We start from the raw sequence: 25764 nt of genomic DNA on the forward strand, positions 1-25764 counted from the left end.
ATCCATTATGCATCTGTTGCGGACCAAAGTTACAATAAGATTCCGTCGCTGAGCATTGCATCGAGCCATAACGCAACGGCGGCGATGGCAAGCGGCTCTTTGCCCCACCATCTCGCCATCCACAACACGTCCGCAACAGAAGGCGGTCAGAGCTTTGCCGGCATCAACCTTGGGACCATCAATTATGCTAACAGCGAAGATAGGTCAGGTAAGCATCTCGGTTTTAACTCTATAATGACGTCAAATTGACTGGCAGCTAGACTTAAACGATGTGCTCAAAACCTTGCCCATGGCTGCGGACGCGCCGTTCAGCGCATACCGGCGACAACACGAGCCGACCTGCCTTCCCGATACCCGCATCGACCTCCTCCGAGAGATATATAACTGGGCTAGTGGAGATAGTTTACCAAGCATCTATTGGTTAAGTGGTTTGGCCGGCACTGGCAAGTCTACGATAGCGCAAACAGTGGCCGCTGAGTACTACAAGAAAGGCCAACTTGCGGGGAGCTTCTTCTTCTCAAGGACCGGCGGAGACATCAGCCACGCCGGAAAGTTCGTCACAAGCGTTGCATTCCAACTTGCAAATACCATACCAGCCTTGAGGCGCAAGATTTGCGATGCCATTTCTCTGCACAATGATATTGCAAGCCAGTCCCTCCAGGATCAGTGGCACGAGCTCGTTCTTAGTCCCTTATCGAATCTTGATGACAAAGACGGCCGATCGAAATATGTCCTTGTTGTTGACGCGCTCGATGAATGCGAAGATCAGAATAATGTTCAGATCATTCTACGACTTCTAGCTGAAGTTCAGTCATTGAAGGTTATCCAGCTACGAGTGCTTCTGACGAGCAGGCCTGAGGTTCCGATCCGGTACGGTTTCAATCAATTGCGGAGAGACGAGCACCAAGACTTTGTGCTTCATGATATTGAGCCGTCGACTATAGACCACGATATTTCTGTTTTCCTAAGGGACAAGCTCGGACTCATCGGACGGGAATGTCGGCTCAATGACGGCTGGCCGGAGGGGAGAGCTATCGAACGCCTAGTCCAGAACTCGGGTGGTCTGTTCATATGGGCTGCAACAGCCTGTCGGTTCATCGGACAAGACAGCCAGCTTGCAGAAACACGACTGTCTTCTCTTCTACAGGAAGACAACGGTATGCTTCCACCAGAGCGCAAGCTTGATGAGATATATACCACCGTCCTCACCAATTCTGTCCGAGGAGAATACGATGAAAAAGAAAGCTGGATGTTGCACAAGCTTTTTCGCCAAGTTGTTGGTCCTATTGTAACGCTACTAGATTCACTATCCGTATCTAGTCTTGCGGAGCTGATTGGGAAAGACGTCGAGACTTTAAGAAGGACCTTAACCAACTTACATTCGGTTCTTAATGTGCCAGAAACAGAGTCACATCCCGTTCGGCTTCTCCATCCATCATTCCGTGACTTCCTCCTTAATCAGAGGAGATGTTCGAATCCCCAATTTTACATCAATGAAAAGCTAGTCCATCGCGAAATGTACAAAAACTGTCTCCAAGTAATGTCGAAGCACCTACGGCGCGATATCTGTAATCTCGGACATCCAGGAGCCTGCACAGCCGACTTAAGCAGAATCGAAGTGGACAGACATATTCAACCTCATGTCCAGTACGCATGCCGCTTCTGGGTATACCATTATAAACGAAGCGATACGGGCATTCGCGGCTGCGATGATATCGAAGTGTTCCTCCGGAGGCACTTTCTTCATTGGCTTGAATCACTTGCGTTACTTGGTTGTGTCTCTGATGCAGTTCTTATGGTTCATATGCTGGATTCCGTATTTTCAGTAAGCCTTCGTCTTGAGGAACGATGACCGTAGCTGACCTGCAAGGATGAGCGGACAGAGCAACCTCCGATACGATTGACGCTCCGTGACAAAATCAAATCAACCTTTCTGTCCAGCCTAAACCTTGAGAACAAGAGCATTTCAGAAACCCCTGAGGAAGCAGCACGTTTAAGTTTACAAGCTCTAGTACATGATGCAGCACGCTTTATTCTAACTTTTCGACCGGTTTTAGAAGTGGCACCGTTTCAATTATACTGCGCGGGTTTAATATTCAGTCCGAAGGCGAGCATTATCAAGAAGACCTTCTCGAATGAAGTTCCAGCCTGGTTCTCATGCATGCCTGAGGTGTCAGAAAATTGGAACCCCTGTTTACAGACGCTGAAGGGCCATTCGGCTTTGGTGAACGCCGTAGCCTTCTCGCTGGACGGTAAGACGCTGGCATCGGCATCGTACGACAAGACGGTCAAGCTGTGGGACGCCGGGTCGGGGAAGGCGCTGCAGACGCTCAAGGGCCATTCGGATTGGGTGCACGCCGTAGCCTTCTCGCCGGACGGTAAGGCGCTAGCGTCGGCATCGGACAGACGGTCAAGCTGTGGGACGCCGGGTCAGGGAAGGCGCGCTGCAGACGCTCAAGGACCGATTCGGCTCGCCTGTACGCCGTAGCCTTCTCGCCGGACGGTAAGACGCTGGCGTCGCATCGTACGACAAGACGGTCAAGCTGTGGGATGCTGTGGGGAAGGCGCTGCAACGATCAAGGGCCAATGGATTGGGGAACCGTAGCTCGCCGGACGGTAAGGCGCTGGTGTCGCAGCCGTACGACAAGACGGTCAAGCTGTGGGACGCCCGGTCGGGGAGGCGCTGCAGACGCTCAAGGGCCATTCGGCCTGGGTGCACGCCGTAGCCTTCTCGCCGGACGGTAAGGCGCTGGGCGTCGGCATCGGGCGACGAGACGGTGCAAGCGGTGGGACGCCGGGTCGGGGAAGGCGGCTGCAGACGCTCAAGGGGCCATTCGGATTGGGTGTACGCCGTAGCCTTCTCGCCGGACGGTAATACGCTGCGCGTCGGCATCGGGGCGACAAGACGGTCAAGCTGTGGGACGCCGGGTCGGGAAGGCGCTGCAGAAGCTCAAGGGCCATTCGGATTGGGTGCACGGCCGTAGCCTTTCTCGCCGGACGGTAAGACTGTGCATCGGCATCGGACGACAAGACGATCAAGCTGTGGGAGCCGGGTCGGGGAAGGCGCTGCAGACGCTCAAGGGCCATTCGCTCGCGTAACGCCGTAGCCTTCTCGCCGGACGGTAAACGCGCTACGGGTCGTCGGCATCGGACGACAAGACGATCAAGCTGTGGGACGCCGGGTCGGGGGAGGCGCTGCAGACGCTCAGGGCCATTCGGCTCGCGTGTACGCCGTAGCCTTCTCGCCGGACGGTAAGGCGCTGGCGTCGGCATCGGGCGACGATACGGTCAAGCTGTGGGACGCCGGGTCGGGGAAGGCGCTGCAGACGCTCAAGGGCCATTCGGCTTCGGTGAACGCCGTAGCCTTCTCCCACGACTCGGCCCGGCTGGCGTCGGCATTGGGCGACAAGACGGTTAAGATCTGGGACCTGACCAGCAGCGAGTGCCTCCATACGCTCAGTATCGGCAAGATACTTAAACGCATCTCATTTGACATCACTAACTCATACCTTCACACTGAAATTGGCACTATCGACATTAGTGACCTATCAGGTTCAACCGCACTTCTAACCTTTTCAGAGCCTTATAATCCTGAGTATCGAAGCCCAGCTTTGAGCTCAGATGGTGTATGGATAACATATAATTCAGAGAACCTGGTGTGGCTACCCTCAGAGTATCGGCCGTCATGCTCAGCGGTGTCAGGGAAGACGATTGGCATCGGTGTTGGAACTGGAAGAGTATGGATATGTAAAGTTCAGCTTGACACATCCTAAGGGCTTAGAACATTTATGTGGAGATAACTTACTATCTTGTATTATTTTATTATCTCAATTTCATAGAGCTACTGTAAGTAAATTACGCTATAATGATTAGGTAACTATTTGCACTGACTAGGATTAAAAATCGCTTCGGCTAGAGGTACTGACGACCGGGGTAGCGACCCTAGATGAATTTGCGCGCTACAGTAGACATAAGGCTAATAATGACTTTCTACCATCGTAATAAGGCTCTAAGGCTTAGATATAACCCTTATATATATATTATAAGTAGTAAGAGCTTAATGGTGGTGCTATAGTAAAGGGATGTTAGTACGCTATAAAAGAAGGCTCTCTGCAAATTAGGTAAGGAGGCGATAATGCAAACGTAATTTATAGAGTAGGAAGGGTCTTAAATGTTATAAAGCAGCTATAGTATATAATATATATATAATTATAGTGAAGTATAACGTGTACGCAGAGTTATAGTCGCTTGAAGTCAAAGTACCCCTCATATTTTCCGGTACGGTGGGTTTTCCGCAACGCAGAGACGGACGTTAGGAAATATCATTCAGTAGACTAAAGCGTGTCAAGGACTCTTCAATAAGTCTTTTAACATTATTATTTCAAGGCACTATTACAAGATTCACGATAGGGATATCTCATAGATACAAGCGGCAGACGTGTCGTTTCGCCATGCAGACTTCCAATTTTGGAACGTCGAAAAGTGAGAAGATGCCACCCTTGTGCAAAACGCCGCCGCAATGCAAACAAGCAATCCTGGTATATATCCCCCATACCTTGCAAACACGGCAATTCTAACCCATAACCGTAAACACCGGAAGTTTTTCATCCAAATCGTGAAAGGCAAATGAAAGCGGATTTTATGCCCCGCCAAACCACACTGCCACTACTACTGCAATCACCACCCCGAAAATGCTACCACTGTTCCTGAGACCAGTGTTGCTGTTGGCGCTCTGCTGGAGCACCTCAGTGCTAACGCTCTTCCGCCCTGTCGCACCTGTGACACCGTTTGCTGCATCTACGCTGGCGATAGCTGGACCGACATTGAAGAAGTCAACGAGCACAAAGGTTGGCTCTTTGCCGTACAACGTCGTGCAAGTGCTCAGTTGGCCACCTAAAGATCCGGTGCCTGTCTGTGCATTGGTCGTGTTAATGGCGTTGACGTCTGGAGCGAGAATTCCAAAGGCTTGGTCTTTGTAGAGGAAGTGGTTCATCAAGAACATACGTCCGGAGTTGAGAGCTGTGGTGGGCTGGTTTGCAACAGACGAAGGGCGGTTTGGCTGGCAGGAGAAGTTCGAAGGGGAGGTGTTGGTGAATTCTGATTCGAATATAAAGGTGAACTCGTCCATAAGGTAAGGATAGGCCGTGGAGGGAGTGATCGAGGCAACGAAGGTCATCAGGCGGGTATTGTTTGAGATCAAGGTTTGAAGAGTTGGCCAAGTAGTCGGCGCCGAAGTGCTGGAGGGTGGTACGTAGCCATACTTGTCGATTCCAGAGGTTGAGAATTCAGTACCGAGATCTGAGGCTGCAGCATTGTCGGAATTTACAACAAGGATGGTCACGACATCATTGGTATTGGCGTCGAGCCAAGCTTTGATGGCCGTCAGCCAGTCGCTGAGTTTACCAGCATCGAAAAGTTCACAGGATGTATGGCAGAGATGCCATTCTGTTGCTCCTGTACTGCTATTCGCTTTGTGTACTTGAACTGTGAGTAGCCGGACGCCGGCATCGAGCTGCACAGTTGAGTTGTAGAACTGGTTGCCTGAGGTGGAAAAGTCGGTTGTGGAATCCCTGACAAAGGCGCTGTCGTGCGCTCCCAGATGTGTTATGTTGTTGTATGCCCTGTCGCAAAGGCTGGGAGAGTTATTGCACGCTGTCGTCGACTGTGCTGATATCGAAGGCCATAGGAATGGTAGCACGGAGATGGTTTGAACGATGGATTTGAGGAACATGATGAAGATGGTAGCGAAGGATTTAGGAAAGTTTCTACAATAAAGAGAACCTTTTTAAACTTCGAACAGCGAGTGTCATGCGTCCAAAGGAGAATGAAATAGCGACTGGAAAGTTATGCAGGCGAAGGTTTAATATCACGACAACAGGACGAAGGAAGGGTTTTTAACCAGCTGAAGATCTGTCAGATTTAAAAGGCTATGAAATAGTAAGAAAAAAAGTATCGACCTGCAGTCATCATTTGTAAAAAGAATTGTTCGTAGTGGTTGCTGCGTACGCCTGCGTATTGCACAGCCCCAAGATGTCCACAAAGCAGTTTCAGTTGTCGTCACCGAATTCGCCCGCAACACTAGACGGCTCAGACGCTCGTTAGAGATGTTGAAACGGCGTGCTTAGTGCCAATCCGGTCGCACGATGCACATTTATAGGAAAGCATGCACTAGACGGCTCAGACGCTCGTTAGAGATGTTGAAACGGCGTGCTTAGTGCCAATCCGGTCGCACGATGCACATTTATAGGAAAGCATGCACTAGACGGCTCAGACGCTCGTTAGAGATGTTGAAACGGCGTGCTTAGTGCCAATCCGGTCGCACGATGCACATTTATAGGAAAGCATGATATACTCGCCCATGAACCGGTCAAATGGCCGTCGGCCTGTTGGAGTGGCAAATCTGAAGGCGTTGCTGTGCTCATCCCACCCGCTAGCGAAAGACCAAGGATTGTGAGCCTTGCGCCAGCCACCACCACCATATTCACCACTCCCTCAGCCGCAGGGTTACTATTCCTCTTGCGGCACTCAGCTTACCTCTAAGCTGTTTCGACGCTCCACTTGTGGAGAATACACGAAACACAGCCTGCAAGAATGGCAGCATTTACCGCCGAACCTGCATCTTCTACAGAACCAGTCCCAGCGACCTCTCAGCACGCCTTTACAGTCCGCCCCCCAAGCACCAAACCTTTCCACACATCCTCAGCCTATCCCACCAGCCCTCCAAGCATCGAATGGTTGGACGGCACATGGCATGTAACTCATTCTACGCTTCCTATGTGGACGAAAGCCCGTAACGTGCAGATAAAGTATACGCCTGTTGCTCAAGGCTCAGCCAACGCCTCACCGGTGTCGCTTGACGACCTTGTAACATACCAGGGACTTGATAGCGATAAGATAAAGAGCGTGCATGGTCTGGACAAGCCTGAAGAAGGCGGCTGGGCGTGGCATTGGCGTGGGAAAGGCTGGCTGATGATAGCCTCGTCGAGGTGGGAGGTGCTTGGGTACGGAGAGGATGATAGCAAGAACAAATGGGTTGTAACATATTTTGCAAAAACTATGTTTACACCAGCAGGCGTTGATCTATATTCGCGGGACCCTGGAGGTTTGGCGAAGGAAACTGTAGAAAGCATTAAAAAGGGATTGGTAGGACTGGGGCATGAAGAGGTCGGGAAATTAGCTAACGAGCTCTTCGAAATTAAGGTGGATAAAGGAAGAGTGAGCAAGGAGTAGGCATCTTGGTTAAGAGAGTTGGACTGAATGGCTGCTACGGCTTTGATTTAGAGATACCCATTTTAGAGCTTACATAGAGACTTTTGTCTCTTGTGCTTGTATGACTAGATAAAGCATAGAGTATATCTAGAGGCAGGGCCTGGCGCTCAAGCTTACTTCGGATGTCTCAAAGACTCCGCACATTCGTAATTAAATATGAGAAGTGCTGAGAACATATTAGAGCTACACAACTGTGCAATTAAGGAATCAAGAACCATTATTCTGAGCCTCATCATCCTATTCATACTCGCACAAGCAGCTGAGACACAAATAGGATAACGAATGAAAGATGATTGTTAACTCATCGCTCTTAGAAGGGAGCAACATGGGTATCTTCAAACTTGAGAAAGTCCGAAATGAAGATCTTAGAAATACCATGGCAACTCTTTATTCCTCTTCTGCGCCATCAAGCAGATAGTCTCTGGAACTCGATCCGACTCCTTCCCCATATACCATCCACCATTAATGAGTGCTAGCTCTTTCCATTTCCATTCCTTCATCTTATCTCCCGACTTGGGGTCTAAATCAGCTAGGCGGGCTTCCACTGCAGGAGTCCTCCCATCAAAATAAATTCTGATGAACATAGAACAATCCCGTAAGGTCATGGCTAGCTTGAGCATCTCTGCCCCAGCGCAATGGTGATCCTCTCCATCATAGTCGTCAAGGTACTGGTGTGACAAAATGCCGACGGGGTCGAATTGTCTCTGAGCTTTCTCAAGCTGTTTGAGGAGGTTGAAGCCAGGGCCTGTGGTGAGGTATTCTGCGACGTTATTGATTACCTGCACTTGCGCTAGAACTGGCTGTTCCTTGAAAGCTTGTTTTTGGCATAACCGTCCGGATACTATCGATACGATAGTCTTGTAATCCCCTGAAACTAGGGCAAGCGGGCAAATCGGTCGTATGGGGTGGTTTTGTGGTTTACCTTGCGCTCTGGCCTTTGAATCCCTCTGAGCCCTTGTTGCGCAGGTGCGGCACCGTTCAGCGTGTGGTGGGGCATTTGGAGATTGGAGGAGCCATTTCGGTTTGAGTTCCAAAGTTGTCGATATTCCGGGTTGTGAAGACATGTCCGTGATCAAGAGTCCCTTGTATTCGTCTGTCTCGACCAGAGTACCCACACGGCTTTCTGGTCGTTCCCGTGAAGAGTCCATCTTGGCCAGGCGAGAATTCAGGACTTCTATAACTGAGTCGTCGAGGGAAATAAGTTCATGGGCAACAAGATGCTTTTCGTCGAACATTGGTTTAATTTTACTTTCGAAATGTATGTCGATGACATGGCATTTGGGGGCATTCGGCACATCTTTACTGAGGCGGAGGACTTTTCCCTCGATAAGAGGTAGAGGGTATTGTCCTTCATCAACAAAAAAGACTGCAAAGGCATCATCCCATAGAGTAAGAGGAATAAGAAGTGGCTGAATGGCTAAGACGATGTTGGCAGCTCCTTCGGCTAAGTATCGCAAAGTGTAGACCTGATATTTGCCGATGTGATCCTCGGAGGCGAGGTAACAGATTGTCATTCTGTAATCATTCCAGAAATATGCCATGATTAGTAGAAGAAACGAGGGAGATGTTTGACAGAGTGATTTTTGTTTATAAATTCGCAGAGGATAATATTTACGACGTTTAGGGAATTAAAAGAAGTCCTACATTGTGAGTTCATGACTATAAACCAAATAAGCATCCAGTAAGGAAGGAGACCCTCTGTTGATGTCGTTGTCCAAATGAGCCCCAGACCGCCGCTACTCCGTAAATAAGATGATCGCTGTGTAAGGACACCTGGAAATGATGGTATAAATTCTGATGTGAAAAGAATATGAATGTAATATGCCTTTAAGATTCCTCTGGGGTGGATGGTGAGATGTTGTGATTGGGTAAGGGGTTAACCATAGGTGTTTCTTTCGCGTACAGTAAGGCAGACGTTCCTGCGCTACTGACTGCGCCACTACGAAATTTTCCATTTTTAAGAGCCGAATTGATATCCAACAACCCATTTGAGCGTCCTTCCAAAATGTCGTCCCATAGCCTCTCAGATCTTGCAACTCCTCCAGCTTGCACCGCGGATTTCTGTCTTATTCCACTTGGTACTCCCACAGCATCAGTGTCAAAAGAAGTTGCTGAGGTACAGAGACTTTTGAAGCGGTCTGGATTGAACTACTCAATGCATTCGGCAGGAACTACTGTCGGTAAGTGGCTCGTTCACACCGCAGTGTTCAATGTCCACTAATGAGGATGTTCTAGAGGGCTCGTGGGATGAAGTGATGGTGAGTTGTCCATTTGACGTCGCGCTCGGTTGAACGCTAATTGGACCACCGCAGAGAATCATTGGTCAATGTCATGCCATGCTGCACGCGAATGGAGTAGTTAGAATTCAAAGCGATATACGCGTCGGAACAAGGACTGATAAGAAGCAATCATTCGATGACAAGGTTGCTGCTGTCCGCAAAATATTGGATGCGGATGAGAAGGCGGTGGAGGAGTCCAACAAATGAGGCTTTTCAACTTTCATCTGGTTGGCAAGCATGATCAATAAACCCCTTTGGGAAATCCATTGGATAGATAGTCGCGGTGGCTTGGTGTATTGGAAGCAAGGAGGCTTTCGGAGAATCAAATATTTCTATATATGGCTTTTTTCGGCATTCCGAGACATCCACCGGCATGTCTAGCTACTGCGATAATCCAAGACGTTTCCTTATTTATGTGCCCGTGCGGTTCTAGAAACTATCGAGTATTGGTTCGTTGGGCAGTCAATAGTGAATGACCATCTTCATTACACGACTCAATTACAACCCCTTTTCTCTTCGTGGAAGGAGGAATACAAAACATGGAGGTGTGTTACTGAGATGCCTGGGCAAGGCCTGTTAGGTGAAGAAAAACAGGGCAGTTTTGAAAATCTATCCGGGTTTCAGGAGCAATTTTGTTGTTGTGTTCGGGTGTGGCTACACGTGACGCAGCATGCATCATGACGAAAAAATCGCTCCCGGCGCAAATGCATGCACTAGCTTTCGCAAGGCAAAAGCAAAGCCGCATCCTTTCCCGAAAATTTCCCTCCCATTCTCACACCACACCGTCTTTCCATTTCAATTCCGAAATATATACCTACTCTCCCGCGTTCCTTCACTGTTTACCGAGCTAATTCACTTATTGTACTTCTCCTGGTCCAGCATTCTTTTTCCTGCCAGTTCATGGTAGCTCCCGTTCACGCGGCGACCAAAGGCATGCACGCGACAGGATCAGCTCCATCACCTGAACCATCCATCTATTAAATTCCATTAATACACCTTCATCCTCTTGCGACCATATCCCTCATCGAAGAGATGGCCTTCAACTTCAACTGGTCGCCTCTTATGGCGGATACCTCGCGCGCGAGGGATATGTTAACCACAGCTCTTAACAAATCCCCGAAACCTCCTATCATCGTCGACGATATCATCGTAACGGAGTTGAATATGGGATCGACACCACCTGAGTTGGAAATACTTGAGGTTGGTGACCTAGCGGAAGATAGGTTTCGAGGGATTTTCAAGATGTCATATACCGGAGACGCTTTCTTGACTCTCAAGACCAGAGTACAAGCCAATCCTCTAAACACATACCTATCGGCAAAACCAACATTCGCATCTCCTCAGCCTTTAGCTGCGGCATCTGGATTAACAATACCTCTACAAATAACCCTATCGGATATTCGGCTGTCGGGTTTCGTCATACTGGTCTTTTCCCGTCAAAAGGGTCTTACATTAGTGTTCCGAAACGATCCTCTCGAATCGCTCAAAGTATCTTCAACCTTTGATTCGATACCGTTTGTTCGGGATTACTTACAAAAGGAAATCGAGGGACAATTGCGGGTGCTCTTCATGGAGGATCTACCGGCTATTCTTCATCGGCTATCACTACGACTCTGGTCTCCGGAATATCAAGAGATGGACGATGAGAAAGCAGCTGATAGCTCCAAAGATACCACAGCACCGATAGATCCTCTTGCGAGTCCCCCTCAAGACGCGATTGACGCATTCGGAAATCCTCTTGACGAAAGTCAAATTTCATCACTCTCTCTTGGTCCTTCTGAGACACACGCATCGTTTTCTCAGAAGAACCTTCTTCGTCTTGCCGCCCTTACCGAATCACATCGTACCCTCTCACTCTTTACGCCTTCGATGAGAGAAGCTGTTTTCAGAGCTTGGGCTGGAGCAGCCGAACGCGATCACTCTGGTACAAACACGCCTTCGCTCACTTTATCTAGCTTGTCTCGCATACAATCCTCTTTCAGCAACAGTGTGAAATCTAACACGTCATCAATCGCGTCTGGTAGCACCGGGAATGAAACAACTAGCTCTCAGCCAACACTGCAGAGCTTCGGTTCAACTGGATTAGGTGGAGGAAGATCACGGACACACCCTTCGCGGAAAAGAAAGAACAGGGTTGTAAACCTACGTCGTGATCAGACTGACACCGATTCGGCAAGTGTCAGCACTGAACCTTCTGTAGATGCGCCGAGTATCATAATCTCTGATACGTCCGTTATTCCCGAGGAGAACGAAGATATCTCATCACCTCCAAGATCTCCTACAATGGGTCTACGCTTCCACAGTCGAAATGGCAGTCTAGACGTTGGCGAACCATCTCAAATCCTCGAACAGAACTCATCGGAAAGTGCAACTCCAACAACACCAAAACTGGCTGACACACCAAAATCTTCAAAATCAAAGTCGAAAGCCAAAATCTCCACGCCAGATCTCTCAGAGAAACCCAAAACATTTACATCCCCGACCTCGAAGCCTCCTTCAACTCCTATTCGTTACCCACACCCTACTCGAATGCTCCGCTCCTTGTCGCTCGACAAGATTCCCTTCCCTCAAAATGCCTCCGTTACTTCCAACTCACGGTTGCCAATGTCTCCTCCATACACCGAGTCTGCTTTACCGGGTGGAATCCTCGAGCAGGCATGGATGATGAAGATGGCAGCAGAGATTGCGAGGAAGGTCATGGATGATGAAGATGGCAGCAGAGATTGCGAGGAAGGTGCAGGAAGAGAAAGACAAGGAGGCAAAGCTGGAGAGAGAAAACGCGGGAAATGGAAATCGGCAATCCAGACCTCATTCGAACAAAGTTGAGGGGTTGTGGGCGAGAAGCGAAGACGATGAAGTTGAAGCTCCGCCAGCTTATGTTGCATAGGCTGGTAGAGGAAGTCAAGAGCTTCAGTAATGATTAATGACTTTATGAGCTACGAATCGCTGTATACTATTTCTCTTCGTGTCCATTATTGCTGCTATTCCCATTGTTAATATTGCTAAATCAAGCGTGTACAATAGTGTAGGTGTTAGGAATCTCCGTTGGTGGGCGTACGGCGGCGTTTTGTTTTATAGTCTTTTCCATCTTCCACTCTATATTTTATCAATGGGAACAGGGCCCCACAATTTGGGTTCGGTGGTAGGGCGCGTCTTTATCAAACAGGTTTTGGAACTTTAGAAATACCCTCAGTCCATCGCTGAACTTCTTTTTAATTTTTTGTACAGGCAATTTGTAATTCTGTCGTTTGGTTGCGTACATACCCACTCCACTCTCGCTTCATTTCTTTTGTTAGCCTTGAAGGCTAAAAACCAGATTTACCTAAGAATTTAAACCAGATTTGATATTTGGGACGTAATGTTGCCTGATTCAGCACCGTGAAGCGTTTGAGTTAGCTGACAAAATACAGTCCAGGAGATTAATCAAAGGCTCAAGAATCTCTTTAGGTAATTAGTAGCTGGTTTTTTTTAACTGGCAGCTAAGTAAAGGTTTCGCCCTCTTCCGTATTAAGGCCACTCTAGATTGACCCTTTTTTTGCCATGATAAGATACTTTGGACATGTCTCCAAAGGTCTTTGAAGTGGGTCAATGACCATAAGGACTAAAAGAACTTGCGTCTGGGGCTAAAAGTATTATGGCCGCAAAATTTTGGTATATATCTTTGCCTTAGATCTTGTAGACCCTTTTAAAGGCACATGAATATCCATTTACACATGTGTTGCATGAGAACCACTAGACAAACTCCCCTTCGCACAGAGTATATCTCGAAACATTCTTTGCATGGAGAACACCTTAGTTCGAATAATCAATCAATGGAATACAATGAGCGACATCGTTCCGGTGAATTTACTAATCTCAAAGTCATAGCGCCTCCAAAATAGCGTCTCTATGCTAATATTCAATCGTCGGGTTCTTCATCCCACCTCTGAACACCTTCGGGGATCTTGACAACCGCTCGGGAGCACCAAATATGCTTTGCCTTGCTCCAGTCCAGCCCTTCCAAACATCCTCCTTTTACGCTCACGGTCTTCTTGCCTTGGCGGCTGTGTAAGACCCGTGCCCCGCAAATCGTGCAGAAATAGCAGTCCAGTAAGCCACCGCTGTCAGTTTTACGGGTGTAACATGAAAGCGGCAGATTATCTGGGAGAGGGAACGCTGGGAAGATGGCAGATGTCCCGAAAGCTGAGGATGACTGTTTACGACATTCGATGCAGTGGCAGTGGTAGAGATCTAGAGGTTCGGGAGTTGGCGTCTTGAATTGGACGGCACCACACTGGCAGGATGCTTGCATAGTCGATTTGATACTAAGTTGAAATTCTAATGCGAGTTAATTGTATTACTGCTGACTGCGTGAAACTGAGTGACGTAGGTTCTCCCGCAGGTTTGAGGTTGAAATTCACTGTGCCTGGAGGAACGTTGGTTCCGAAAGGAGTTTAATACCGCTCGTCTGCCCTCTCGTTGGTCAAATATTTTCGCCCTCATTGGTTAAATCTTCTCGCCCTTTTATTTGTTAAATTTTCTCGCCCTCTTATTTATCAAATCTTCTCATGCTCTTATTTATTAAATATTCTCACGCTCTTATTTATTAAATCTTCTCACGCTCTTATTTATTAAATCTTCTCACGCTCTTATTTATTAAATCTTCTCGCCCTCTTATCAGTTAGCCTTTTACCTCTTTAGGCTAATTAACGCATTCTCTTCGGAATTTCTTCGCGCCGCCAGTGTAGTCAGTTAGGAGGTGTAGGTAGGAGAGGGGATTCTTAAGTGTATCCGCTCATTGAGATCGGCTTGTTATTCGCTTGGGTGTAAACGTTCTATCTCCTTTGCAAAGTGGATCGTAGCTTTAACCGCCATAAAAACGTATGTATGTATATATATATATTCTATTATAGCCATATACCAACTAGGGTATGGGCCGTTACAAAGCGCTAACTAAATACTTCCTGCCATTAATATGCTTGCTCTAGTTTAGAAGCTAACTATAAGAACTATATATCTATTACCTAACACTATACTTAACCAAGGAAAAAATAAAGGAAAGTAATGTGTTACTATTAGAAGAAAGTTGGAGTTTAGAGGCGAGTCTAAGTAGTTTTTAACGCCTTGTGTCCATAGGGCTATTCTAGCGTTATACGTTTCTTAATTAGTAATATACTAGTAGAGGCACGTATAGAGGAGGCTCGCGGTATATTCGGTTAGATAATTAGAGGAATTCTTAAGAGTTTTTGCTTATTAACGTTAACTTCTATACTCTTTATATTTTATACGCTTAAATATAAACGTCCGGTCTCCTTTATAAATTTAATTATAGCTTTAACTACGCTAATGTCTAGCTTCTAGCGCTTAATTAGGCTATTAATATTCCTACCTCCTTCTTATCTACGTAAGTAGCCTCCTAATATATATAATAGATCCCCAAATTAATCTCTATATTACTCTCTTAGTTTAATCCTTTACTATACCTACCTCCTACAAAAGAAGAGGAAGTGCTGTATTAATTTTTTAAGCCTATAGTTATATAATACTATCTCTAATATATTAATTTTATAGAGATATTTCTTTAGAAATAACTTGCTAGTCTATAGCTATATAAAAATAGCAGTTTCTAAGCTAATTAGCTACTAGTATAATCCTATAGCCTTTTTAAGGTAGAATACTGCGTTAATCTTCCTTATAAACTTACCTATATTAAATCTTCCTAATAGAAGCGGTTTTATTATTATCTTAGCTCTTTCTAAGGCTTACATTATAAGGTACTATAGGAGGCCGTCTCTCTATAGTAGCTCCTCGCTCTCTAGTTTTATTACTACTTTAGTAAGCTTATTAGCCTTCTTATTTCCTACAAATCCTAAGTAGCCTAAAATTTAGTATAGCGTAATATTGTTTAGCTAAAGCTTTTTTAAGATCTCTATAACTACTTTTTAGCAGGCTCTAGCCCTCTAGCTCTATACTAATAGCAACGCTAATTATAAGTTAGAGAATATTCTTATACTAAAAGCTAGTATTAAAAAACCTACTTAGTTAATAGCCGTATACGTAGGGTTCTATGGCTAGTTAGCTGCTTTGCTAATTACTAAAAGCTCTATTAGGTAAGCGTCGGCCTAATTAAAGCTTACTACCGTTTTTAAAAGCGTTGCTTTAGATAGTATAGTATATACGTTAACTTCTGCCTTACTATTACGTACTAATATATTAACGTATATATTAACCTACCCTAGCTTATAGTCTCCGGTAATAGCCTAAGTATACTCTTCGTTCTTATATATTACTATATTAGGCTTAGCCACCTATAGTAAATATAAATACGGTTTAACCTCTAGCACCCTATTTACCTAAATATCCTCTAAAGCGGTAATTGGTACTATCTATAAAGCCTTTATCTTTAAATTATTTAATAAGGGTGTAATTTACCTAGTTTATAGATTAATACCTAAAACGCAATAGCTTAGTTATATAGCCTTTATTTAAGAGGGAGCAAGCTAGCTTCTACCTCTACTATTAGCAAAGTAATAGTACGGAACCCCCTAATAATAGCTTATGCTGTAATCCTCTGCGCCTACTAGAGGAGCTACTTTAACTCTTATATTATAAGCGGGTACTATATTAGCAATGCGTAGTCTATTACTAGTAGGACTAAGCTCTTAGCTAGCTGCTTAACGCTTTTAAACTATAGTCCCTTTAATCTACGCAACGCTAGCGCTACCTTAGTGGCCTTACTTACTTTATTTACTAGGTATACCTTAAACCGTAGCTCCTTATTAAGAATTACCCTAAGGATTTTAACTTCCTATATTGGGGGGATTCCTTTTCCTTTAAATTGGAGCGGCGTAGTAGTATCCTTACCCGCTTCTTTATATCTAGTAAAATAAATAAATAAAAATTTCTTTGCTTTAAATTAAGCTCCACTAATCCTCTCCTATTTCTTAAGTATTAGTATAATCTCGCCTTAGATAATCTGCGTGTTTTCCTCCGCTGTAGGGCCTATAACTTATACTAAGTAGTTGTCTATAAAGGCTATAGAGCTACTATTTCTAAGTGCGCTTTATATAAGATCCGCGTTAAAGAATAGAAAAAGTATTAGGGCTAGTGTTAATCCCTATAAAAGACCCGCTTATAAGAGCGCCTATACCTCTAATATATATCCATTAACTAGGATATAGGCTTAATAGTTTATATAAAAGTCCTATACCTATTATATAATTATTTAAGGTATCTAATACTATAAGGGCGCGAAGAGACTTTGGGGAAGATTCGAAGGAATAATATAAATTCTATCTAAATCTAAGGGTATATAGCTCTCGCTAAGAATAAGACGTTGCGTAAAGAAGAGAAGGGAATAACAAGAGAATTATATAATTAAATAGTTAGGGGCTTAGTGGTTAATGCGTGCGTATATACGTACGTGGTCTTTAACAGACTTTAGTAGAATTTAATTAATCTAGCAGAATTTAGTAGAAGTTAATTAAGCTAGCAGAATTTAGTAGAATTTAGTTAAAGCGTTAGAATTTATCTGTTAAGTGTTTTACTAAGACATTCCTACTATAACTAGGCTATTCCTGTTATAGTACCCCCCCTTTTAGCTAAAGGTCTAAATAATTTAAATAATTTAAATTTAGTTAAGACTTATAACTTATCGCGTATTGTGTTTTCGCGTTAGGTAGTAGTATAGGGTTTTACCAGTTCTAATCGTTAAGTAGGCTAATTAGGATTTTTTATGCCCGGTATAAAAAATCGCTATTAGCTTAGTTAAGGCGGTAAGCCGAATTAATATCTTCGTGGTAGGTCTTAGCAAGGTAAATCTAACTAATTAGATAACTTTAACTGCCAGTTAAAGTTTCTTAATATCTTATATATTACGTAATTATATTATAAACGTTATAACGTATTTTAAGTTCTTTTTAATTTTAAGCTTCCTGCTATTATATTTCGTGTATTTATATTAGGTAGTAGTTATTTACCTTTATATTATATTTATTTAGCTAGAGTAGGTTATAAAGGATAGTTTTTATAGAATTCCTTTACTAGGGAAAGCGCGTTGGTCTTAATCTAGTTATAGGTTTCCTAAGTTTATATTTTATATCTTTTCCACTTAATAAGAAGTTTAAATTATTTAGATCGTGTTTTTTATTATATATTATTAATTAAGTTAATAAAGTAAGAACTGTTACCGTTATTAACAATTATAGAAGGTGGCGGTAGCACTTCGCAAGTTATAGGTTTACTTTTTAAGGGTTATAGCAAGTTTACGTAAAATATTAGATATATTTTTATCTTAGTTGGTAGTTTAAGCTTATAAGCGTACGGGCTTAGTTTCTTCTTAATTTAGTACGGGCCCGTAAACTTCTAGTCTAGTTTCTTTAAGGGTCATTAAGTCTTTAGGTTTTGTGTATTTAGGTAAACTATATTACCTTCCTTAAAGTCCTATACGGGAGCTCGTTCTTTATTTATATGCTATTTCTATACTGTTTAAGCGTACGCTAATTTACTTTATAATAGTTCCATTAACTGCTTTATTTAATTAGCGAAGTTATACACGTTAATTAGTTAAATCCTCTTAATTATAGGTCCTATTGTATTAATTTTAGGTTATAGTTTAAATTTAAGTTAAGGGTCTTATCCGTAGGTTGCGTAGAACGGCGTTACGCCTATTAATTTATTTCTTATATTATTTGCAGTAAACTTAGCTAAAGGTAGCCACTTTTCCCAGTTATTTTGTAGGTAGGAGTAGTATATTTATAGGTATTGTTCTATAATCGCGTTCGTAATTTTAGTTTAACCGTTTATCTCTAGATAAAATGCAGTTAAGAGTTGTATTTATATACTTAATTGTTTATATAGGGCTTGCTAGAAGTTTAAAATAAACTAGCTTCCATAGTCGGATATTATTAAATTAGGAAGTCCGTGTAGTTTAAAGACGTACTTAAAATATTTAGCTACTAATATTGTATTAATTAAGTCTATAGAAATTATGTGTCGTATTTTTATAAGATGGTTAATAACTACTATAATATTTGTAAACCTATTACTATTAAGTAGGTTAACTATAAAGTTAATTAAGATATCTCGCCATCTTTATATTGGAATTGGTAATGGTTAAAGTACTCCTTACTTCTTTATATGGGAGGTCTTCCCATACATCAGCATTTTGTTGGGGTGCCAAGATCCTGGAGGCCTCCTGACAGGATTTTGATTTTCCTGGAGGTCCTGATCGTCCTGACAGGCTCCTGACAGGCTCCTGACAGGCTCCTGGCAGGATTTTGATTTTCCTGATCGTCCTGNACGTCCTGAACGTCCTNAACGTCCTGATGTCCTGAACGTCCTGAACGTCCTGATCGTCCTGGTCGTCCTGACAGGCTCCTGACAGGCTCCTGGCAGGATTTTGATTTTCCTGATTATCCTGAACGTCCTAAACGTCCTGATGTCCTAAACGTCCTGAACGTCCTGATCGTCCTGGTCGTCCTGACAGGCTCCTGACAGGACCCTACTATCCTGATGCGCTCCTGACAGGAAACTAGTATTTCCTGATCGTCCTGTCAGGATACCCCCCCAAAGCAACACCCTATGCACACCCCTCAAGCAACACTACTGGGGCTCTGCACGAGGCTCTACATACACGAAGCTCTGCGCGAAGCTCTGCTCGGAGCTCTACGCGAAGCTTGCACGAAGCTCTGCACGAAGCTCTACACGAAGCTTGCACGAAGCTCTGCACGAAGCTCTACACGGGGCTCTACACGAAGCTCTACACGAAGCTCTGCACGAATCTCTGCACGAAGCTCTGCGCGAAGCTCTGCACGAAGCTTTGCACGAAGCTTTGCACGGAGCTTTGCACGAAGCTTTGCACGAGGCTCTACACGAAGCTCTACACGAAGCTCTACACGAAGCTCTACACGAAGCTCTACACGAAGCTCTACACGAAGCTCTACACGAAGCTCTACGTACAAAGGCTCTGCACGAGGCTCTGCACGAGGCTCTGCGCGAAGCTCTGCGTACGGAGGCTCTACACGAAGCCCCGCATGACACACATTACTATCGGGTCCCCGCTATATTCCCGATAGCCCTACACGTGCCTCTGCCAAGCTACCCCCTTTGTAGCCACCTTATTTTTTACCCTTCCTTACATCCTCCCTACCTTAGGAGGCACTAGAACGGCAGCCAGCAGAGGACTATCGCCAGAACCAGACGACCGTCGCCAGAACCAGATGACCGTCGCTAGAACTAGACGACCGTCGCCAGAACCAGACGACCGTCGCCAGAACCAGACGACCATCGCCAGAACCAGACGACCGTTGCCAGAATTAGATAACCGTCCTAGAGCCAGATAACCGTTACCAGAACCAGACGACCGTTACCAGAACTAGACGACGACCTTTTAAATAACCAGCCAGCGAATACCACGAATGATTTAATTGATCGATCGATCGAATTAAACCAGAGCTTTGATATTAGCTTATCACCGAATCGAATCAAGGCCTCCTAGGGAGGCACCCTAGACGACTACCGTTCGAATGTACAGCTAGCGAATGGCCGTAGAGAACGATCTGAATCGATTAGAGCCTTCGATCGGGCCGACCCCTCCCCCGAATTGAATTAGATACTGACATAGGCAGACAGGCAGGCAGGCAGGCAGGCAGGCAGGCAGGCAGATAGGTAGGTAGGTAGGCAGGTAGGAGACGACCGTCGCCAGAACCAGACGACGACCGTTCGAACGACCAGCCAGCAAACACCACGAACGATTCAATTAATTAATCGATCGAATTGAACCAGAGCTTCGATATTGGCCTGTCACTGAATCGAATCAAGGCCTCCTAGGGAGGCACCCTAGACGACCACCGTTCGAATATACAGCCAGCGAACGGCCATAGAGAACGATTCGAATTAATACAATTAATCGCAATCGAATCAAGCAGAGCCTTCGATCGGGCCGACCTCTGCCCCGAATTGCAGATACAGACAGGTAGGCATAGACAAGTAGGCACGACAGGCAGGCACAGACAGGTAGGCACAGACAGGTAGGCACCGACAGACAGGTACAGACAGGTAGGATGGTCGGACAGGTAGGACAGGTAGGACAGGCAGGACAGGCAGGACAGGCAAGCAGGCAGGCAGGCAGGCAGGCAGGCACTAGGCCTAGTTAGGAAATCAGTACACGGCCGGTGGATCATCGGGAACACCGCCAATTGACGATTTGGAACCTCTGCGAGAGCCTTCCCCCTCATCTCCTCGATCGATCGATCGATTGATTGATTGCTTGACGCCTAAGTAGACACGGATATAGGGGTAGGTAGGAAGGATCGATTTGGATTATTTAGATAGCTTAAAGCATCCTGTATATAGAATAGGGCCTAAAATTAAACCAATTTTTATATTTTAACTGCTATAAATACTGGAGTATTAATATACCTTATTTTAAAATCTAGAATTTTGTTATTTTAATTATTATCCTGATTGTCCTAATTATCCTAATTGTACTGATGGTACTGATGGTCCTGATGGTCCTGATGGTCCTGGAGGTCCTGGAGATCCTGGAGGTCCTGGAGGTCCTGGAGGTCCGTGTGGTCCGTGTGGTCCGGACGACCTCCTGATAGGTTCCTGACAGGAAGCCGAGTGTGAGTGTCTCCTGGAGCTCCTGACAGCCCTGACAGGAGCTGTCAGGAACCTGTCAGTACTGTCAGGAGGCATAAACATTTTCCTGATGCTATATGCACATTCTATATACTTAAACGTATTTTCGTATATAGTTGTGCATTATAGGCTAGTAATATGCTTATTAGATAATCTTATAGGTCTTTATACGGCTAGGGTGCCCTATTATAGGGGAATTATATATAAATTTAAGTATTTTAAATCGTAAGGGTTTGGAATTTAGGACTACTATTTTCTGTTAATAGTATAACCGATTATTACGGATTTCGCATTTAGCGAGTGTAATATCCTTATATTGCTGTTTCTCTATTTAAATTACTTTTATTATATTTACTATCTAGGGGTTGTTCTTATATTTGTGCTCTATTAATTTATTAATTTCTAATTTATTCCTATTAAGCTCCGCGTTTAGAAATATAGGGCGTAGTTTCTTAAAGTATTTAGGGGGCAGTAGAATTTGTAATTAATTTATAACCTATTTATTAGAGGCGTTTATAGGTAAGTTTTATAATTATTATATTAATAAGTTAGGCTTTCAATTAAGTTTGCTAGGTTGGTACGTAATCTTAAAGTTAAATTATAAGAGGTATTCGGCCTAACAAATTTAGCGCTGCGTTAATTGCTTTATAGTTATAAAGTACTGCAGGTTTTTATAGTCCGTTAATACGCGTATTAGAAATAACAATCCTTTAAGTTCTAGACGCTATTGTTTAAAGCATTTAATAATTATAAGTAGTTCCTTATTATATATCTTATAGTTTAATTTAATAGGGGTAAGTTTCTAGAAGAGAAAGGCTACTAGGCGCAGCTCGCCGTTCTTATTATATTGTAATAACACTCCTTTTAGTATATAATTAGACGAGTCTGTTTTAATAATATATTTAAGGTCTGGATTAAAGTAGGTAAGAATTAGAGCGGTTATAAAACGATATTTTAGGTTATTAAAAGCTTATTTATATTTAGTAGTCTATTTAAATCTTATATTCTTCCTTATTAAGTTTACTAATAGCTAAATAATTTTTAAGAAGTAATTAATAAATTAATAGTAGAAATTTGCAAATCCTAGAAATCCTTAGATATTTTATATACTACTAGGACTTTTCTAGTTTATAATTGCAGCAATTTTCTTAGGGTTTATTTTAATTCTGTTATGGAATATAATTAGGCCTAAGTACGTAACTTCGGACGTATAGAACTTATATTTCTTAATGTCGCATTATAAGCCCGCGTCTTATAGGTGTTTAAGGACTATTTAGACGTACTTCTAATACTTAAAAAGTAAAGACGAATAGATTAAGATATTATTAATATACGCGGTAATAAATATATTAAGGAATTCGCGAAGCGTATTATTAATATATTACTAAAACGTATTAGGACCGTTCTTTATACTAAACGGCATTACTAGATATTTAAAAAGTCCCTATTATATACGGAAAGCTATATACTTTTTATCTCCTTCGCGAATACGGATTTAATTAAAGGTAGTAACTATATCGAGCTTTATAAAGTATTGTGCTTTTATTAAGCGGTTAAGCGTTTCTTAAAGTAGAGAAATTGGATATTGGTTTTAAATCGTAATTATATTTAGGGCTTAATAATTAATACAGAACCTTAAGCCTCCTTTAGGTTTCTTAATAAATAGTATAGGTAAGGCAAATAGTAATTAGCTAGGGTGAATAAATCCTTTCTCTAGGTGCTCTTTAAGGTATTATTATATTATTAGTAGCTCTTTTTATAATATACCGTATAATAGGCCGAACTTTAGCGTTATACTAGGTTTAAGTTCTATCTTAAAATCGTGCTCGTCTTAATACGGGGGTAGTTAGTCTGCAAATCGTTTCTTAAACGTATTAATTAGATTATGATATTCTTTAGGTATAAGAGGTTAGGGGTTAGTATATTACTTTAGTTCTAACGCCTTTTTAATGTCTTCTAGTGTTATAGTAAAGATCTTATAGTCTCGTTTTCTTGCTAGCAAATAAAAGGGTGCGGCTTATATTATATGAATTTTAAGGGGTTTTAATATATTATCTTCGTATTCTTTACCGCGATTAGTAGTTATAACTTTATTATATTAGTTTGGGGTTTATATTAAGGGTAATTTATATTATATTAAATTTAAATAGTCGTATATATATTTATAGGGCAATTAGTGTTTTAAATAATAACTTCGGTAGTAGGTTGTACGGAATTTTAGTGTTTCTTTAACCCAGCTAATTAAAGGGTTGTGTTGTTTTAGCTATTTATATCTAAGTATTACCTTATAATGCTTTAAGGGTATTATAAATAGGGAAACGTATTTATGGTATTTGCTTATCCGCATCTTTATAAGAGCGTAGTGCGTTAGTTTGCCGTATATTAAAGGCTTACTATTAAAGCCTCGTAGGCCTTAGGGCTTATTAAGTTTCTTTAAATTTAAGCGTTAAGTTTTTGCGTAGTTTGTATTAATAAAGCCTATACTAGTAGCTCCGCTATCTATAAGGATTTATACTTCCTTCTATTTTCTAAGTATTTAAATTTCGCTAAGTATATTAAGGGAGTTATATTGTGTATTAGCGCTAGAAGAGCCTAAACACTTATACTCTTCCACTTCTTGTCCTAAGGCGCAACTTGGCCCTAGGACGACTCGTTTTCCAAGTTAATTAAAGGTAAGATGCTTTATAGCAACCGAGTATAATTTATAGAATAAGTGCGACTTAAGGACTAAGAGGAGCTACGGCGGACCTTTTTAAAAGGGTAAGTTTGGCAATCCCTTTAAATATATCCCTTTTTTTTATATCTAAAATATTCTCTATTTGCGGCTCGTGTTCTTTATTTATTAGTTCCTAAGGGTGTATAGGATTAAGTGGCATTAAGGTCCATAGGGTTATATATAGGGCTTTTAGGTCTTAGAGATGGATCGCACTTTAGGGTATATACTGGTTTTGTAAAGTTTTAAATATAAGGTATAGTTGGCTTTAAAGAACGAGTTTGTTTATTATATTAAAGGTCCTTATTAATTTATTAATATATTATAGCAAATTTGGGTAAGTCCTTTAGTAGTTCTCTACCTACTAACTATACTCTAATTTTATCCGAAATAGCTTAATGGAGAGTAGTAACTCTAGCAGCTTTATTTTAATCTAGTTTACTAATAAGGCCTAAAAATTCCGAAAAGAAGCTAGTAAAGTCTCGGTTCCGTTATTATAGGTTTTTAAGTTTAGTAATAGCTGTGTGTTTACGGCTAGTGTTATTATATATTCGTTTTAGTAGAGAGATAAAGATTTTAAAATTAATAAAGGTGCTATTGCCGTAACGGAACCTTGTAGTAGGAACTACGGTAGGTTCTGTTAATAGGCTAGGTGTATAGAAATAGATAAGTTAACAACGTAATAATAACTAGTGGAGTAGTTGCCTAACAAATTAACTCTAATTATATTCTAAGAATTACTATAAGGAAGAAACTATCTAGGTAGGGATTAAAGGTCCTTAAATATATAACTATACTTCTATAAAATCCTTTTTATACGTAATATACGTAATATACGTAAGGTATATAAGTTCCTCTTATCCCTTACATTTAATACGTAGCACGTTATATAACCTTAGCTATTATTCCTTATTATATAGTTCTACGGGTTCTATCTTAGACTATACTTATATTAACTAACTAGCTTCTTCTAACTCTTCTCTTAGTAGTTATAATATCGTATTTAAAGCGTTCGTAACACTATCTCCCTTCTCTTTATCTTTGTTCTTAAAGATACCTAGCATCTTTAGGTTGTTTACTAGAGGTATAATATCTATTTAATTAATTTAGTTAATATTATTACTTATAATGCCTAAAGCACCTTCTTCCTTACATATACAACGTCGTGCCCGCACTATTGCTGCAATATTATTGCTTAGTAAAATAATACCGTTTCTGTGTTCTCGTTGTGCGAAAAAGGGGTTAGTTTGCGTTACGTTAGCGAGTCCTTTGTCTTAATAACCCTCTTCTTACTTAGAGTGCACTAAAGCAAACGTTTAATTGTCTTACGATATTCGTTCTATTTCTAACGCTAAGTATACGCGTCTTATAACTCTTAATAGTTTCTAAGTTCCCTAAGTAATTTATTATAGGGTTTTATATTTAACTTACTACTGCGAAGCTTAATAGTAACCTAGCGTAGGCCCTTATAGAGTTTAAGTGTTCTTATAACGCGGAATAGAAAGCCCTAAATGCTTATATTATAGCGTCTACTTATTTACTTTGTCTTAAGAAAGTTTATAAAAAGGTCCGTTTTAAAGAGTGGAAACTTATAGAATAAGGTTTATAGGAACTTAGCGATAAAAGAATAGGTTCTCTTCTAGCGGAGAAGGAAACAACTCTAAGTAGTTCGGCAATTGTTCTTCCTATATCCCCCTTAGGTGGTTTGTTCTTTAGCAATTCTTCTTTATTAATATTACCTAACCTTTTCCCTTCTGATACTTCTATACCTTTTTTATAGCATTCTTTAAATTTTCTAGTGGCTCCTAGGTAGTCTCGTTATAGCCTATCTACTTTACTTTATACTATATTTTATTATTAATATCCTTATAACTAACGATT

At 42.5% G+C, this 25764-nt stretch overlaps 7 protein-coding genes across 7 annotated transcripts; 4 read left to right on the forward strand and 3 right to left on the reverse strand.

Annotated features, from left to right (window-relative positions):
• Window positions 1-77: 77 nt before the first annotated feature.
• On the forward strand, window positions 78-3773 carry K441DRAFT_705053 (uncharacterized protein; the record flags this gene model as incomplete). The annotated part of the gene is made up of 7 exons (XM_067653564.1): window positions 78-208; window positions 261-1825; window positions 1859-2409; window positions 2747-2885; window positions 2915-3000; window positions 3082-3122; window positions 3169-3773. Exons 1-7 carry the CDS (start codon window positions 85-87, stop codon window positions 3771-3773), a joined length of 3111 nt encoding a protein of 1036 aa, XP_067505318.1. The 5' UTR covers window positions 78-84.
• A 715-nt stretch (window positions 3774-4488) lies between these two features.
• Window positions 4489-6164, reverse strand: K441DRAFT_75299 (uncharacterized protein). The gene has a single exon (XM_067654431.1). It carries the CDS (start codon window positions 5729-5731, stop codon window positions 4640-4642), a length of 1092 nt encoding a protein of 363 aa, XP_067505319.1. The 5' UTR covers window positions 5732-6164; the 3' UTR covers window positions 4489-4639.
• A 302-nt stretch (window positions 6165-6466) lies between these two features.
• K441DRAFT_658559 (uncharacterized protein) lies at window positions 6467-7415 on the forward strand. Its single transcript, XM_067648369.1, has one exon. It carries the CDS (start codon window positions 6592-6594, stop codon window positions 7228-7230), a length of 639 nt encoding a protein of 212 aa, XP_067505320.1. The 5' UTR covers window positions 6467-6591; the 3' UTR covers window positions 7231-7415.
• Window positions 7416-7691: 276 nt separating this feature from the next.
• K441DRAFT_526492 (uncharacterized protein) lies at window positions 7692-8726 on the reverse strand (the record flags this gene model as incomplete). The annotated part of the gene is made up of 2 exons (XM_067642163.1): window positions 7692-7973; window positions 8037-8726. Coding segments are annotated over 2 exons (972 nt in total), but the record flags the coding sequence as incomplete, so codon positions are not given.
• A 508-nt stretch (window positions 8727-9234) lies between these two features.
• K441DRAFT_658561 (cell wall biogenesis protein-like protein Ecm15) lies at window positions 9235-10013 on the forward strand. Its single transcript, XM_067648370.1, has 3 exons — window positions 9235-9449; window positions 9505-9527; window positions 9582-10013. The coding sequence occupies exons 1-3, from the start codon at window positions 9275-9277 to the stop codon at window positions 9753-9755; spliced, it is 372 nt and encodes a 123-aa protein (XP_067505322.1). The 5' UTR covers window positions 9235-9274; the 3' UTR covers window positions 9756-10013.
• Window positions 10014-10580: 567 nt separating this feature from the next.
• On the forward strand, window positions 10581-12435 carry K441DRAFT_555324 (uncharacterized protein; the record flags this gene model as incomplete). Its single annotated transcript, XM_067643270.1, has 2 exons — window positions 10581-12242; window positions 12283-12435. 2 exons carry the CDS (start codon window positions 10581-10583, stop codon window positions 12433-12435), a joined length of 1815 nt encoding a protein of 604 aa, XP_067505323.1.
• Window positions 12436-13446: 1011 nt separating this feature from the next.
• Window positions 13447-13839, reverse strand: K441DRAFT_555453 (uncharacterized protein; the record flags this gene model as incomplete). Its single annotated transcript, XM_067643277.1, has 1 exon — window positions 13447-13839. One exon carries the CDS (start codon window positions 13837-13839, stop codon window positions 13447-13449), a length of 393 nt encoding a protein of 130 aa, XP_067505324.1.
• Window positions 13840-25764: the final 11925 nt, after the last annotated feature.

This window comes from Cenococcum geophilum, assembly GCF_001692895.1.
Source record: "Cenococcum geophilum 1.58 unplaced genomic scaffold K441scaffold_16, whole genome shotgun sequence".
NCBI lineage: Eukaryota > Fungi > Ascomycota > Dothideomycetes > Gloniales > Gloniaceae > Cenococcum > Cenococcum geophilum.

Bases quoted from the DNA above. Each gene is read 5' to 3' on its own strand.
- K441DRAFT_75299 (XM_067654431.1), bottom strand. From the start codon at position 5,731: ATGTTCCTCAAATCCATCGTTCAAACCATCTCCGTGCTACCATTCCTA.
- K441DRAFT_658559 (XM_067648369.1), top strand. From the start codon at position 6,592: ATGGCAGCATTTACCGCCGAACCTGCATCTTCTACAGAACCAGTCCCA.
- K441DRAFT_658561 (XM_067648370.1), top strand. From the start codon at position 9,275: ATGTCGTCCCATAGCCTCTCAGATCTTGCAACTCCTCCAGCTTGCACC. The intron at 9,450-9,504 runs GTAAGTGGCTCG...AGGATGTTCTAG, and splicing joins TTCGGCAGGAACTACTGTCG to AGGGCTCGTGGGATGAAGTG. The intron at 9,528-9,581 runs GTGAGTTGTCCA...GGACCACCGCAG, and splicing joins GCTCGTGGGATGAAGTGATG to AGAATCATTGGTCAATGTCA.